Here is a 16,143-nt window from a genome sequence, read left to right as displayed (position 1 = left end):
TTGTGTGTGCTGTGATAAAGTGGCAATAACTATGATGTTGATGATGGCATGACAACGTTGAACTCAATTTAAGTAAATCATTTCCGTTTTACAGGATAATTAAATGATAAAATGTTGCTAAGTGCAAAAATTGCAATAATTTTAAAAATAGAGAAAATGTAAGAAAGTTAAAGAATATAATATTTTATAATTATAAACATTAAAAACATCCAAATTATTATTTTTGTATGTGTATTTAAACTTATTCATTGCCTATAATTAACGAATTAATGATTATTTCCCTAATTTTCTAACCAATTACCAAATATCATTTCAATGTCTATAATAATTTTAAAATTGAAGTAATACAATAACACACAAAAAAAAACACACTATTAATTTCTGCTGGTATTTACTGCACTTCCCAGCCGATGCCGGCTGTCATCACAATGACTTACTAAATACCACCGGCATACGTCGTCAACAAATCTTAATAAAAAACATTTAAATGGTCAAACAAATTGTGCCACTATAAATTTCTATTGTCTCTATGCAAGATGTGCTAGGGTTTCATGTGCTGCAGTTTAAAATCTGCAGCAGCAACAAACAAGTGGTTCCATAAATAACTAAATAAAAATAAACAATATTAAAAAAGAAACACATACTGTCACTGCTAACTAAGAGGTCTATGTAAAAAAAAAATATTTGTAAGCTCGCTGTTAGTATGTTAGTGGCTGCAACCGCAGCATCAGTGTTTAAGAATAAATTTATTTTATTTTTTTTTTTTTTTTATATTATTAGCGCTGCCTAGCTACTTTTACTGTGGATTTTTTTCAACTTCTTGTTGTTTATTTTTTTGTTTCTTACACTTTCGTTGCGCTCTATTGACCTCAATTTGGCCGTGTTGAGAATTTGTTAACATATAAAGATATAAACATCATGACTTGTTAGGAAATTTAGGAAAAACTCTATAACAAGATTTATTTACTTAATTTATTATGAATGTTGTAAAAACCATTAATGTTTGGTGTTTTGATGTTTCGTTTGAAGTCTTTAAGAATTATAAAAAGCTATAAATTTTAAAATTTTGAAAAATTTAAAATAGATTTAGAGCATTTAAGAAAAAATTTATTGAAGGAATTATTTTTTGAAAATATTAACATTAGATAATTATGAAATTAACAAGATAGCTGCATAGAGTAATACATGGTCTCGATTATAGAGTAATCTGAGTCTCTGCTATAGAAATGTCTATACTCTTGACTATGGAAGTCTATAGTCTTGACTATAGAATAGTCCATAGTCTTGACTATAGAATAGTCTATAGTCTTGACTATAGAATAGTCTATAATCGCGACTATAGAATAGTCTTAAGTCTCGACTATAGAATAATCTATATTCTCGACTATAGATTAGTCTATAGTATCGACTATAAAGTAGTTTATAGTCTCGACTAGAGAGTAGTCTATTGTCTCGATTATAGAGTATCCATAGTCTCGACTATAATGTAGTTTATGGTCTCTACTATAGAATAGTTTATAGTCTCGATTATATCGTAGTCTATAGTTACGGCTATAGAATAGTCCATAGTCTTCACTATAAAGTAGTTGAAGATATAATCTCTACTATAGAGTAGTTTATAATATAGATTACATCGTAGTATATGGTCTCGACTATAGAATAGTCTATAGTCTCGACTATAGAATAGTATATAGTCCCGACTATCGAGTTGTCTCGACTATAGAGTAGTCTATAATATCGACTATAGCGTGGTCCATAATCTCGACTATGGGGTAGTCCATAATCTCGACTATAGAGTTGTCCATAGCTTCGGCTATAGAATAATCCATAGTCCGACTATAGAGTAGTTTATAGTCTCGATTATATCTATAGTATAGTCAAAAGTCTTGAAATTTAGTATATAGTATAATACAAAAGGTTCTTTAAAAGCTCATATTTAAATGTACTAGAATTGTTTCAATTAATTAAATTAATTATTTAAAAAGAAAAATATAAAAAAATAAGTTTTGTTTATTATTAGAACTTCAGAAAGATTAAACCGCAAAAAACAGTCATCAGGTAGGTACATTGCAGAAATTTTTTAACAGACATGAGGAGCATGTTTAAATAAATTAAAAGTTTTAAACAAATTGTATATTTTTAAAAACTAGCTTCTACAAAAAACTAGTTTTTGTTAAACGGTATTCTAATTAACATAATATAATTTTTAAATTTCACAAAAAACAAAAAAGCAAAGTATTGTTTACAAATTTTGTTAAATAAAACCAGAAATAAATTGGTAGAGGTTCGGAAGTCGGGTCGAACATTTAAAAAAATGTATAATGAATTGCTCTAACATAATGTAATATTTAAAAAAAAATACAAGAATTTTTAAAAATTACCTAATAAATACCTATATAAAGAAAGAAGAGTTGCCGGCAAAGATTTTTTCTAATTGGAAAGTTAAAATCCAGCAAAGATTTTTAAATATTGAAGTGATATCAATAAAATTTACATTGTTTATAAGATATTTTCTCGATACATATTCCAAAAGATCATTACTGTGAAATTGTAAATAAAAAAAACGTTGAAAGAGTGAAATTCAAAAAGTGCAACGATAAAAACTAAAAAAATATAAATAAAATGAGGGGTCACAACGAGTGCAACAACAACAACATAATGAGTTAGTGACACACACTAACTCGGTATATAGGAGAATAAAGAAAAAAAAACAACAACAAACAAACATTACTCACTCGTATAGAGAAAGAAAAAGTAAATAAATGGATACACAAGGATCAGATATGGAAAATTGAAATTTTTTAAATGTAAATAAATTAAAAAAAATAAAGTAGATAGTACTTTTTTAGGATTAAAAGTACTTACTAAATTATTAACTAGAACATAGACTAGTCTACAGATTATTATGTGGACTATTGACTATGTAGTATATTGATTGATATTTTGACAGGTTTATGCACTTTATTGGGAAGTGAATAATCCGCAGACTAGGTATATGGACAATTAACTATTTACTATTTTATTAAATGGTCGATTGACAGGCCTATGAATAATTTTATTGACTACTGTAAAGAGTAAACTACGTACTATGAATTGAATATTTTATAGTCAATAGACTATTTGAAATAATAGTAAATAGACTATTTGATAGAATACAATACAGAATAGACAATACAGACTAGCCCATAGACTAATATATAGTCTATTTCGTAGACTTTGCTATGGAATAGTCTATTAGGTGGTATATTGGCTATTCTGCGGATTAGACGATTTACTAGATAATGGACTGGTCTATGGACTATTATATTGATTAATCTATAGAGTACTTTATGGTCTAGTATGTTGTACAATCTTTTAGTCTTTTGACTAGTCTATTAGCTAATCGATTAATTAATCTGTGGACTACGAAGCAATGCTTGACTAGACTTTGAACTAGTTTATTGACAATTCTATGTAATAGACTAATGAGTAGTCTATTGACTATATTTAAGAGTAAACTATGGACTCGACTCTGTATAGTATATTGAATATTCTATATTCATTAGAAGCGTCATTAGGATCTTAAACAGAATACTAAATAGATTATTAAATATAATGGACAAACTGTTCAGTAAAAAGGTCTATATATTATTCGACTGAATAGTCAATAAACCATTCAATAGTCTAGTACACAGACTAGAAATTAGACTAGTCCGTAGACTAGTAATCGATTCTATTGACTAGCCTATGGACGAGTATATTGGCCAGTCTGTCAATTCAACAATTGTCTACACTATGGATTAGTATATGGACTGGTCTTAGTACATTTCTATTGATTAGTCTATAGAGTCTATAGTATAGACTATTATTTATCCAGTCTTTGAATTAGTCATTTGACTTGCCTATTAATTAGTCTATATATTAACTAGTCTAGAAACTGGGAAGTAAAACTTGGTAATATCAATAAAAAGCATTGAATATATCGTGACTGTTCTGAGATATTTTTCACCGTCTAAAAGTTTAAAATAAAGTAATTTTCCATCCCTGGCAAGGATTAAACACAGTAATCGCACACACTAAAATAAAAGAAAACAAAACAAAGGTGGAGGAGGAGGTAAAACAAAATAAAAGTTAAAAAAAGTAAACAGGAAAAATAAAAGCCAAAACGCAGCATACACACTAAATATTTGTAAGCAACTTGACAAAACGAAGACACAAATTGCAGTTAATAAAATTAAAATGAAATTTCTTCTTTAATTAAAAGTTAACCTTTTTTTAATTAACTAAAGTTTAAATAAAAAACAAAATCAGTTTCCTTTTAATTTTTGTTAACAAAGAAACAAAAAACTTACCATTCAAATCCTTTGTTAACTGGGAACGTGTCGACATTTTGGAGCCGTTTTATTTTTCGTCTTTCTTCGTTTCTTCAAAGGGGAAAGTCTCGTTGACAATAATGATGTTGATGACGATGATAATGAAGATGATGTTAAATACACTTTTATTATTATTATTGTTATTAAGTATATATATATAAGTATATAAGTATATATATAGTGATAATGAAGTTTTGCTCTTGTTATTGGTTTGTTTTTTTTGGTGTCTTCTTTTTTCTTTATTTTCTTGTTTAATTTTTTAAGGTTAAAAAACAGGATTTTTCGTATTTTTTTTTTTTTTGTTGGTTAAGAAGATGTAAAAGAAACTTGGTTAACTCTTTCAGCTAACGAAGCTATAACAGACAGCTTCTTTACTTTTTATATATTTCCTTATTTGAGCTGTTGTAACGAATTAAAATCGTTTTTCAATGCAGCCGCCGCCCGCCTGAATAATACATAAAGTACAAGAATCAAACAGCAGCAGACACTTTTTTCTTCTACAAAAAACTTGTATATATCTTAGCAAGGCTACCGATAACTTCATTCTGTCAGCTAAACATTTTCACTTATTTTCTTCTATTTTTCGGTAATTTTTATTTTAAATTTTAATGAATTTTTAATTGACCAAATTTGATTTGTAAACTGATTCTTCTGTAAATTTTGTTGAAATATATCCAACTTTGTTAAATTTTCCGCAATTATTTCCACCCTCTTTCTTTACGCTCTCACTCTCTTCTTCTTTCTATACCATATTTATTTTTTGTGATTTGCAAAATAGAACAAATGGAAAAAAAGAGAGTTGAAAAAGTCGAAAAAACAGAAGAAAATTAAAAAACACAAAATTTTTTACACTTGAGCAGCAAATTAAGAATTATAAACAGCATTTTATTAATGAAATTATAAATATGGGTGTTTGGTAACACCCATTAATTAGTGAATTTTAAATCGTATTAAATATTAATGTAAATTTCACTTTTTTCTTTGCAAAATTAACACAATTTCTAGTATTGTAAATAACTTTTCATCCGCCTTATTTATTTCAAGAAAAATTCGCGACGCCAGTTGAGAAACGACTGAAAGTGAACAGGAGAGCGAAATGTCAGTTTTGTTTAATAACAGTGTTGGTAATTTAGAGATTTCTTCTTTTGCATATCTTGCGATTTTTAGTTATTTATGAAGAAGAAACACAGTAAGTTGAAATTTTATATATAAAAAATTGCAGAAATTTGAATAATTCTTAAATAAAATAATTATTTATGATATTTAACACTATTTTTTGTTAAAGTATTTATATATTTAACTGTTTATGGAGTTATGCAGTGAATAAAGTCTGTGATGGAAAGCAACATCTTAGCGTTTTTAGTTATAGAAAGTTAACAATACTCTTTAACTAGAATTTTATTGAATTGTTGCCAGATGTTCAAAAATAAAAAGTGTTGCTTCATAGCATATATCGAAATATAATATGTTATTTTAAATCAAACGTTTATTACCTTAATATTAAATATTTTTATTATTAGATTTAAAGGTCTTATAAAGAATATATGTTTATATTCTAAAAAAGGGTTCTATAGTTAATAGCAAAAATCTACTTTTCCAATTTTTTAATTATTGCAAATTTATGTAAAAAAAATTTTCGACTTTTTACAATTTCGAAATTTTTGAACTTTTTATGTCGACTTTTCCCGAATTTTTGATATCTTTTTCAATGTTTATATTAAAATATAATGTTTCTAGGTTTACGAGTATAAAAAAAGTTCGCTTTTAGAATGAGTGCCAAAAAAAAAAAAATAGAAACATTATGGAAATGATTTTTTAGTCTTAAATTCTAGACTGATTTTAGAATTTTGAATACATTTCAAATTTTATTTTCTATAGATATGCGTAAGCATATTTTTTAAATAACCGAAATATGACCAAAATTCCGAATTTTTAATATATGGACAATTTAATGTCAAGTGACTCAACTCAAAAAATCGATTTGGATGAAATTTGCATAAAGGTTTGTACTATTGGATCGTAAGCCAGACACAAATTTTCATCTCTATCGGTCAAGAACTGCCGGAGTTAGAGGGAGGCAAAATTAGACATTTTCGTCATACAGGGTTTTTTTAAGTGCGTGTAACTTTGCACCTAGCGAAAAATTTCCAAAGCAGTTAAAATAGCATTTTTTTCTCAAAATGGGCCCTTTTTGCTCAGAAAAAAGCTTATACAATTTCTTTTAAAGGCGTTATAGTGACATAATGGGATGCGAGTGGAACACATATCTATACAAAAATTTTTTAACTCAAGAAGCATTTCATTTTCGCCTTTTTTTCAAATATACGTTTTTTTTTTTACTCAAAAGAAAGCTTAGACCATTTCTTTTAAGAGCTTTCTTAAAGGGAGGTTACTTTGACCACTTCTAACCCCGGTAGTTCTTTACCAACAGAGCTGAAAGGTGGTGTCTGGCCTACTATCCAACCTTTGTGCAAATTTCATCCAAATCGAAAGGTATCGATTCTAAAAATTGGGTTACTTGACACGAAATTGTCCATATGTTTTATGGACCATATGTTCAATAAATGGAATTTCAGTTTTGTAAAAGTTATAAATTTTAAATAATAAAATATATTCTGAATAAAACTTCTCCGGAAATTGTTTTCCTACTTCATGGTTTAGAAATTCTCAGGAAATTGTTATTCAGAATATGACTATTTGGCAATAATAATAAATTAATGAAAAACTATTTCAATTTAATTTGAATTTAACGTTATATTTGTTTCATACCATCTGGCAACATATATTGTGATTACTTTACTTTTCTAATACAACTATGCTCGTTAGAAATACAATGCTGCTTTTCCGTTCTCTTTATTCTGTTTTGATTACAATTCTAATAAAAAGGCTCTCTTCTGACAAACTCTTTTTCAGTTTATATTTACTCAACTGGTAGAAAAGTCTTATAAAAACATTTTAAATAACTGAGGAAAATAATGGCAAATTTTAGCGCTTTAAATAGATTTATTAAATTGCAAAAGTTTTTAAATAATAAAAGTAAGTTTTATAAATAGCAAAGTTATTCAACTATAATTTAAATAACAAATATAAGTTATGGAATTATTTCACCATGTTCTAAGAAGAAAAAGATTATGATGAATTTTTTTGACAATTCTATTACGAAAGTTTTTTTGGTGCCACTTTTTTTTAATAATTAAGAGAGCGAAAAGTGTGTGTGTGTATGAATTTTGCATTGACATTTCACATTAAAGAAATATTTTACATCGGACTATTAAAATTTAGCTGTTTTTGGTGTTTATTTTAAAAATTATTACTTAAAATTATTAAAAAACTAATAATTAACATAAAAACCAGTAATTGGACTAGTTTTTGAAGTGTTTTAACCGGGGTGTTAATAAAATTTCAACAAAAATCATGAATGATTTAATGAAGCCGGCTGCTGCAGACCAGGGTGCTGAGCATTTGATGGCTTTAATTAAACAGCTGATTAAGGAGCAGCAATATGAGGGAGTTGCCTTGTTATTTACCAGCAACAAGGAAGCTGAACGCAATTTACAATATTTACCCAAAATAGCTATGGATCTGTATCATGACATTTGTTTGGAAAACCTCAATGACAAAGTTAACCAAGAGAATGCCTCCTTGTACGGTTGTGCTGAAGAGCTGCTTAAAATTGTAGCAACCCATGCACCGGCCGAAGAGTTGTTACTCGAACTTTTGGAATTGATAGAGGAAAGTAAAAGTGAATTTGTATTTACCTCATCCTTAAGAGCTCTTCAAATAGTTTTGCTTAGACAAGGAGATGAAAAACCACGTGCCTTGGAATGGAGCCTGAATTCAATATACAATCGCTTAGAAGACTTACCCGTACCAGACTATTTAAAAGAGGGTTATGATTCTAAACAACAAGCACTCTTGGAACAAGATGATCAAATACAAAGCCTTTTAATGCACTACATTACTGTGGGTCTCTTCTATGATCCTCTCATAAATGCTATTTGCTCTAAACCTAGAGATGAAAAGGAACTATTTCGTCCTGTGGGCATAACTAGGCGCAATGTTTTGTGCTGTTTTCTAATAGAACTTTTGGGAAAACCTCTGTCTCTTTTGGATCTAACAAATGATGAGGAAAGAAAAACCAACACCTATTCCCTGCAATGCGCCAAGTCTTTAACGCAGGCTGCCACCAAATGTATAACAGATCCTCTGTTTCTGTTGTCATTTGTAGAGTCAAGGGCACGTTTCAAAAGGCGTGAGGATGAGGCCAAAGGAGTACACGAAATGAGTTCGTGCAATATTTTTCTTATCAATGAAAAACTGCCTTTAGACTGTTTGGCCATCTACTACTATATGGTATTTGTAGAAGGTATAACTAAAGCAAGCATACCTTTAGTTTACCACCCATTATACATTCTGGAAACGTGTTTATATTTAATTTATGAATTACTACTGCAGGATGAACCCGCTTTACATGAAAAATCTCTACTACTCTTGCATAAACTTCTAGAGCAATTAAAAGGTCATGTAATTGATGTCTCTTCGTTAGATTTGGAAATACATAAATCATTTTGTACCACACTTTGCAATATAGTGGGTTACTCTTCTCATACCCAGGTGCGTCAATTGGGTTTAAAAGTTTTACGTCAGTATATATTAAGCTTTGTAGATGAAGCCAAATACCTAATACTCAAAAATCTAATGAAATCAGTAAATCATCATGGCCTGGTGGGTTATTTAGCTACTCTCTATAAAGACTTAGTAGCAGAAGCACTGAAAACTTCCTCTCCTCTGCCGGCTTCCTATAGTGGCAATGATTTTCGTTATATTTTCCTTAATAATATATGCCATTTGCCTCAGGGTGTTGAGACAGATCTGTTGGAGAACTCTGATCGAATTGTGGCCTCGCTTAATACTCTACGCTTTATTGCTCTTAAAGATGTGGAAAATCGTACTGGTTTTTGGAATTTTGCCAAGGAAATTGAAGAGTCCTATTTAAATGCTTTACGGAAAGCTTTGGACTTGTCGGTGGCTCATTTTAAGGCTGAATTGCATAATGTTGAAACGGGCGTAGAACGTCCTTATATGGATCAATTGAACCTATTGGATATTGATGTGCAGAATGATAAACAATCAAAATTGGATCTGCAATTTGATAAAGAAAAACAAATTAGTATTCTTAATCAAAATCTTTGTACTTTTGATCTAATGCGTAGTCTTTTGTCGCGAGCTTGTGAGTGTTTGGAAAGTGCTCCTCGGGCTGTTAAAAGTAAAATGGATGTAAAGCATGTTAAAGATGTTGAAAATGTTTAAATAAAGAGAAAGTGAAAGAAAATGTATTGGTGTTTTTCTTCTTTAGCGAAATTAAGAATTTTGGTTCTAATTTTGTTCTAACTTCAGTTCTAGTTATATTCTACTTTAGTTCTAGTTCAGTTTTAGTTCAGTTCTAGTTCTAGTTCAGTTCTAGTTCGGTTCTGTTCAGTTCTAGTTCAGTTCAGTTCTAGTTTAGTTCTAGTTCAGTTCTAGTTCAGTTCTAGTTCAGTTCTAGTTCAGTTCTAGTTCAGTTCCAGTTCAGTTCTAGTTCAGTTCTAGTTCAGTTCTAGTTTAGTTTTAGTTCAGTTCTAGTTCAGTTTTAGTTCAGTTTTAGTTCAGTTCTAGTTCAGTCCAGTTCTAGTTCAGTTCTAGTTCAGTTCTAGTTCAGTTCTAGTTCGGTTCTAGTTCAGTTCTAGTTCAGTTCTAGTTCAGTTCTAGTTCAGTTCTAGTTCAGTTCTAGTTCAGTTCAGTTCTGTTCAGTTCTAGTTCAGTTCAAGTTCAGTTCTAGTTCAGTTCTAATATTGGAATTTTATAATTTGATGACAATACTTATGACTGCAACTCTAAACAATGTTTTATTTATGACTAAAACATTTTTAAATATTAAATACAAAACTTTTTTAAGTTTCTAAACAATCTATACATCTTAAGCGAATAACTTTATGAAAAATCCCAGTCACAACTGTTAATTATTTAATGAAAACAACTGCATTGCAAACGATGCGAAAGTGTTGAATAGAAATCACTAATTAACAGACATGTGTGAATGAATAGATGAAATCTAATATTGAAGATATACACACTCAAACTCGTGTTAGTATAGTACATATTTTAAAATAACAAATAATATAACCAAAATAAACCCCACTAATATATTCAACTCTATTTATGTCTAGATGTAAATCTAAGTCATCAATTTACGTGCCGGACTCTAACGACAACATCGGCAAAAAATCATCTAAATGAAAATAAAGAAAATAAACAAACTACAAAGCATTCACAGCATGTGACCTTTAAATTACAAATACCACTAGACCACCGAACATTTTGCACAAAATCAACAAAAGACTCATCGGCCGGCACAAGCATCGATGAGTTCCGGGCTAGAGAAGAGAAACGGGAAGAGGAATTCGAACAACAACAGAAAGCCCAAACGCAACAAGAGGAAGATGAGAAAAAAGCTAAACTAGATGGTGTACGTACAAAAATATTAGAGGCTGCCTTAAAGCATGTGCCCACTCTAGGTTGGACTCGTAATGCCATAGTGCAAGGTGCTGAAGAGACTGGTTATCCCAGTGTGGTGCATGGTATGTTTCCTGAGGGAGGTTTTGATTTGGTATCCTATTTCAATGGCAAATGCAATGAGGAATTGTTGAAACTTTTGCAAGAGGAGACTGATAATGGTAACAAAGAGATAAGTAATCCTTTGGAGTTTTTGGTGCGTTTCGTTAGATTACGTTTGGAAATGATAACACCCTATAAAAGTCAATGGCCACAGGCTTTGGCTCTCATTGCTCTGCCACAGAATGCCTCCACGGCGTTAGCACAAGTTCTAACGCTGGTTGATGATATTTGCTATTATTCGGGAGATCGTTCGGTAGATGTAAGTAGAAAACTTAAAAATATATTAATCATTACTAAAATGTATTTCCCTTTTAGATTGGCTGGTATACCAGACGCATTGGCTTGGCTACCATAATGAAAATGACCGAATTGTATATGATGCAAGATAATTCAACACAACATCAAAAAACTTGGGAATTTTTACAAAATCGCATGGATGAAGCGGTACAATTGCAAATGGTGTTACAACAAACCGAAAATGTTACACACAAATTCCAAAGTTCATTTAATTCTGCCTTTATTACAGTAAGTTTTCAATTTTCTAATATAAAATTGCAATAAATTTTAATTTTTTTTCTTTTTTACTTTTAGGCTCGTAATATTTTGGGTTTAAATTATAATAGACCTTAGATTTTAAGTTATTATTGAATGTTACAAACGCTTGTTTTTATTATTATTTTTTTTTTCGTTTGTTTAATAATTATTAAAAATTTAACCACAATATTTTTACATGAAATGTATATTTTTTTAAAAAAAACTTTAAGTATAATCGTTTAAAGAGTGAAGATTTTTTTGTTAATGAACTTTTTATTTTTGAATTGTAAATAAAAATGAGAAATGTTAATTAAAAGAAACGAGTGTTTTAATGTGGTTTTTAGACGAACTAGAACTAAACTAAAGTAGAACTGAATTAGAACTCAACTAGATCTGAAATTGGACTGAACTAGAACTAAATTACGACTGGACTGGAGCAAAATTGGAATTGAAATAGAAATGAATTAAAACTGGAGTAATCTAGAAGTGAACTAGAACTGAACAAGTACTGCAGTAGAACTGAAGTGAGTAGAAGTGTACAAGAACAGAACTAGAACTGAACTAGAACTGAATTATAACTGAACTAGAACTGAACTAGAACTGAACTAGAACTGAACTAGAACTGAACTAGAACTGAACTAGAACTGAACTAGAACTGAACTAGAACTGAACTAGAACTGAACTGAACTGAACTAGAACTGAACTAAAACTGAACTAGAACTGAATTAGAACTGAACTAGAACTGAATTAGAATTGAACTAGAATTGAACTGGAAGTGATCTAGAACTAAAGTAAAATTGAACTAGGACTGAACTAGAACTGAACTAGAATTGAACTGGAAGTGAACTAGAACTAAAGTAAAATTGAACTAGAACTGAACTAGAATTGAACTAGAACTGAACTAGAACTGAACTAGAACTGAACTAGAACTGAACTAGAACTGAACTAGAACTGAACTAGAACTGAACTAGAACTGAACTAGAACTGAACTAGAACTGAACTAGAACTGAACTAGAACTGAACTAGAACTGAACTAGAACTGAACTGAACTAGAACTGAACTAGAACTGAAGTAGAACTGAAATAGAACTGAACTAGAACTGAACTAGAACTGAACTAGAACTGAACTAGAACTGAACTAGAACTAGAACTAGAACTGAACTAGAACTGAACTAGAACTGAATTAGAATTGAACTAGAATTAAACTGGAAGTGAACTAGAACTGAACTAAAAATTAACTAGAATTGAACTAGAACAGAACTAAAATTAACTAGAATTGAACTAGAACTGAACTAGAATTGAACTAGAACTGAACTAGAACTGAACTAGAACTGAACTAGAACTGAAATAGAACTGAACTAGAACTGAACTAGAACTGAACTAGAACTGAACTAGAACTGAACTAGAACTGAACTAGAACTGAACTAGAACTGAACTAGAACTGAACTAGAACTGAACTAGAACTGAACTAGAACCGAACTAGATCTAACTAGAACTGAACTAGAACTGAGCTAGAACTGAACTAGAACTGAATTAGAACTGAACTAGATCTAAACTAGAACTGAACTAGAACTGAACTAGAACTGAACTAGAACTGAACTAGAACTGAACTGAACTAGAACTGAACTAGAACTGAACTAGAACTGAACTAGAACTGAACTAGAACTGAACTAGAACTGAACTAGAACTGAACTAGAACTGAACTAGAACTGAACTAGAACTGAACTAGAACTGAACTAGAACTGAACTAGAACTGAACTAGAACTGAACTAGAACTGAACTAGAACTGAACTAGAACTGAACTAGAACTGAACTAGAACTGAACTAGAACTGAACTAGAACTGAACTAGAACTGAACTAGAACTGAACTAGAACTGAACTAGAACTGAACTAGAACTGAATTAGAATTGAACTAGAAGTGAACCAGAACTGAACTAAAATAATTTTAACATTTTCATATTTTTAATTTAAATTTATTATGTAAGTAGTTAATTAATAAATAACATATATCATGCTATTAAATGGTTTTTTTGTTTTATTTATTATAAAAATATGATTTCAAATCTTATAAGTCTTATTCTTTGCTAAACGTAACCAACATAAGTAGAAACAAATATTTATATATGAAATAATGAAAAATATATAATTATAAATAACATGCAACATTGCACAAATACAATACCCATAAAAGGCTTAAGAGTAATTTGCTATTGCACTTGTTAGTGCAATTGTTCAATTGTTGCATAATAGTTTTATGTTATTTTCAAATATTTCTCTTTCATGACATTCATATGTAAAATTTAATAATTATTTAAAAAATATTTTGTAATTAAAAGAAAACACAATTATTATCAATAGTTTTTAAAAACTTTCGTTGTTCTTATATGCCTAAATAAATATGTACATACATAATAATATTAATAATAATATAAAATAAATACATCTATAGAATAATGAATAAATATTCCTATAAATAACCATAGGTCTCTGTATACATTTAACACTTAATAATAAGAAAACATATTAAAATTAATTGTCTTATATCTTAAATAGAAAACATTTAGAAAATTTAAAAATTCGTTTAACAATTTCTTTAACGGTTTTCGTTTGTTCCTTACAAATATTTTTCTTATAATAATTATTTAAAAACTTTTTAATTGACTTTATTTACAGAGGTTTTAAATACGATTCATCACTAGCTACGTTTTGTATGCTGGAAAAAGAAAAACATACCAAATTTTTAATAAAAAAAATAAGAAATTATTTTTTCATTTAATTCATTAGTATATGTAGTATTTTATCATACTAACCTCTCTTGTTTCTTACTCAAATCTTTATTCACTTCAGAATAAATTGTTGGTGCATCCTTGGTGTCATTTAAGGATGTTAACATTTCATCAAGTTTTGTATAATACCATTAAATGTTGGTCTCTTTGCAGGTTCGGCATGCCAACAGGAATACATTAAATCATAACTATTTGAAATAATATAAAAAATAACATTTATATGTTAAGAAGAATAAGAGAAGAGTGAAAATCGATAAAAAAACTGAAAGATAATAAAGTAATCTATCTATTCTATCTATCTATCTATCTATCTTATCTATCTATCTATCTATCTATCTATCTATCTATCTATCTATCTATCTATCTATCTATCTATCTATCTATCTATCTATCTATCTATCTATCTATCTATCTATCTATCTATCTATCTATCTATCTATCTATCTATCTATCTATCTATCTATCTATCTATCTATCTATCTATCTATCTATCTATCTATCTATCTATCTATCTATCTATCTATCTATCTATCTATCTATCTATCTATCTATCTATCTATCTATCTATCTATCTATCTATCTATGTATATATCTATCTATCTATCTATCTATCTATCTATCTATCTATCTATCTATCTATGTATATATCTATCTATCTATCTATGTATATATCTATCTATCTATCTATCTATCTATCTATCTATCTATCTATCTATCTATCTATCTATCTATCTATCTATCTATCTATCTATCTATCTATCTATCTATCTATCTATCTATCTATCTATCTATCTATCTATCTATCTATCTATCTATCTATCTATCTATCTATCTATCTATCTATCTATCTATCTATCTATCTATCTATCTATCTATCTATCTATCTATCTATCTATCTATCTATCTATCTATCTATCTATCTATCTATCTATCTATCTATCTATCTATCTATCTATCTATCTATCTATCTATCTATCTATCTATCTATCTATCTATCTATCTATCTATCTATCTATCTATCTATCTATCTATCTATCTATCTATCTATCTATCTATCTATCTATCTATCTATCTATCTATCTTCTATCTATCTATCTATCTATCTATCTATCTATCTATCTATCTATCTATCTATCTATCTATCTACTATCTATCTATCTATCTATCTATCTATCTATCTATCTATCTATCTATCTATCTATCTATCTATCTATCTTATCTATCTATCTATCTATCTATCTATCTATCTATCTATCTATCTATCTATCTATCTATCTATCTATCTATCTATCTATCTATCTATCTATCTATCTATCTATCTATCTATCTATCTATCTATCTATCTATCTATCTATCTATCTATCTATCTATCTATCTATCTATCTATCTATCTATCTATCTATCTATCTATCTATCTATCTATCTATCTATCTATCTATCTATCTATCTATCTATCTATCTATCTATCTATCTATCTATCTATCTATCTATCTATCTATCTATCTATCTATCTATCTATCTATCTATCTATCTATCTATCTATCTATCTATCTATCTATCTATCTATCTACTATCTATCTATTCTATCTATCTATCTATCTATCTATCTATCTATCTATCTATCTATCTATTTATCTATCTTTATCTATCTATCTATCTATCTATCTATCTATCTATCTATCTATCTATCTATCTATCTATCTATCTATCTATCTATCTATCTATCTATCTATCTATCTATCTATCTATCTATCTATCTATCTATCTATCTATCTATCTATCTATCTATCTATCTATCTATCTATCTATCTATCTATC

At 28.9% G+C, this 16,143-nt stretch overlaps 3 protein-coding genes and 1 long non-coding RNA gene across 4 annotated transcripts in view; 2 read left to right on the top strand and 2 right to left on the bottom strand.

The window, feature by feature from the left end:
• Positions 1-4,602: 4,602 nt before the first annotated feature.
• Positions 4,603-5,299, bottom strand: LOC119614094. The gene is made up of 2 exons (XR_005232298.1): positions 5,203-5,299; positions 4,603-4,797 (listed from the first exon to the last, which is right to left on the bottom strand). It is a non-coding gene; the product is annotated as an uncharacterized LOC119614094 (long non-coding RNA).
• Positions 5,300-7,252: 1,953 nt separating this feature from the next.
• LOC119614093 (ubiquinone biosynthesis protein COQ9, mitochondrial) lies at positions 7,253-11,874 on the top strand. The gene is made up of 4 exons (XM_037970190.1): positions 7,253-7,388; positions 10,559-11,265; positions 11,322-11,531; positions 11,598-11,874. Exons 1-4 carry the CDS (start codon positions 7,328-7,330, stop codon positions 11,634-11,636), a joined length of 1,017 nt encoding a protein of 338 aa, XP_037826118.1. The 5' UTR covers positions 7,253-7,327; the 3' UTR covers positions 11,637-11,874.
• On the top strand, positions 7,571-9,684 carry LOC119614092 (glomulin). Its single transcript, XM_037970189.1, has one exon. The coding sequence runs from the start codon at positions 7,767-7,769 to the stop codon at positions 9,660-9,662; it is 1,896 nt and encodes a 631-aa protein (XP_037826117.1). The 5' UTR covers positions 7,571-7,766; the 3' UTR covers positions 9,663-9,684.
• A 1,677-nt stretch (positions 11,875-13,551) lies between the features above and the next one.
• LOC119614090 (tyrosine-protein kinase receptor torso) overlaps positions 13,552-16,143 on the bottom strand; it is a 33,981-nt gene continuing 31,389 nt past the window's right edge. Inside the window, exons 13-14 of the mRNA XM_037970186.1 lie at positions 14,350-14,513; positions 13,552-14,252 (exon numbers count right to left, since the gene is read on the bottom strand). Of these exons, the coding sequence (XP_037826114.1) occupies positions 14,426-14,513 (88 nt within the window). The 3' untranslated portion in view covers positions 13,552-14,252; positions 14,350-14,425. The remainder of the gene's footprint in view (positions 14,253-14,349; positions 14,514-16,143) is intronic.

The sequence above is a fragment of the Lucilia sericata genome, unplaced genomic scaffold (genome assembly GCF_015586225.1).
Source record: "Lucilia sericata isolate MDLA Ls3-8-SP2 unplaced genomic scaffold, ASM1558622v1 Contig002579F_arrow, whole genome shotgun sequence".
In the NCBI taxonomy this organism is placed as follows: domain Eukaryota; kingdom Metazoa; phylum Arthropoda; class Insecta; order Diptera; family Calliphoridae; genus Lucilia; species Lucilia sericata.
This window is presented reverse-complemented; position numbering and strand designations above follow the sequence as displayed.

Coding starts and splice junctions, on each gene's coding strand:
- LOC119614092 (XM_037970189.1), top strand. CDS start 7,767: ATGAATGATTTAATGAAGCCGGCTGCTGCAGACCAGGGTGCTGAGCAT.
- LOC119614093 (XM_037970190.1), top strand. CDS start 7,328: ATGGCAAATTTTAGCGCTTTAAATAGATTTATTAAATTGCAAAAGTTT. Junction 7,389..10,558: donor AAAGTTTTTAAATAATAAAA/GTAAGTTTTATA, acceptor ATTTATGTCTAG/ATGTAAATCTAAGTCATCAA. Junction 11,266..11,321: donor CGGGAGATCGTTCGGTAGAT/GTAAGTAGAAAA, acceptor TTTCCCTTTTAG/ATTGGCTGGTATACCAGACG.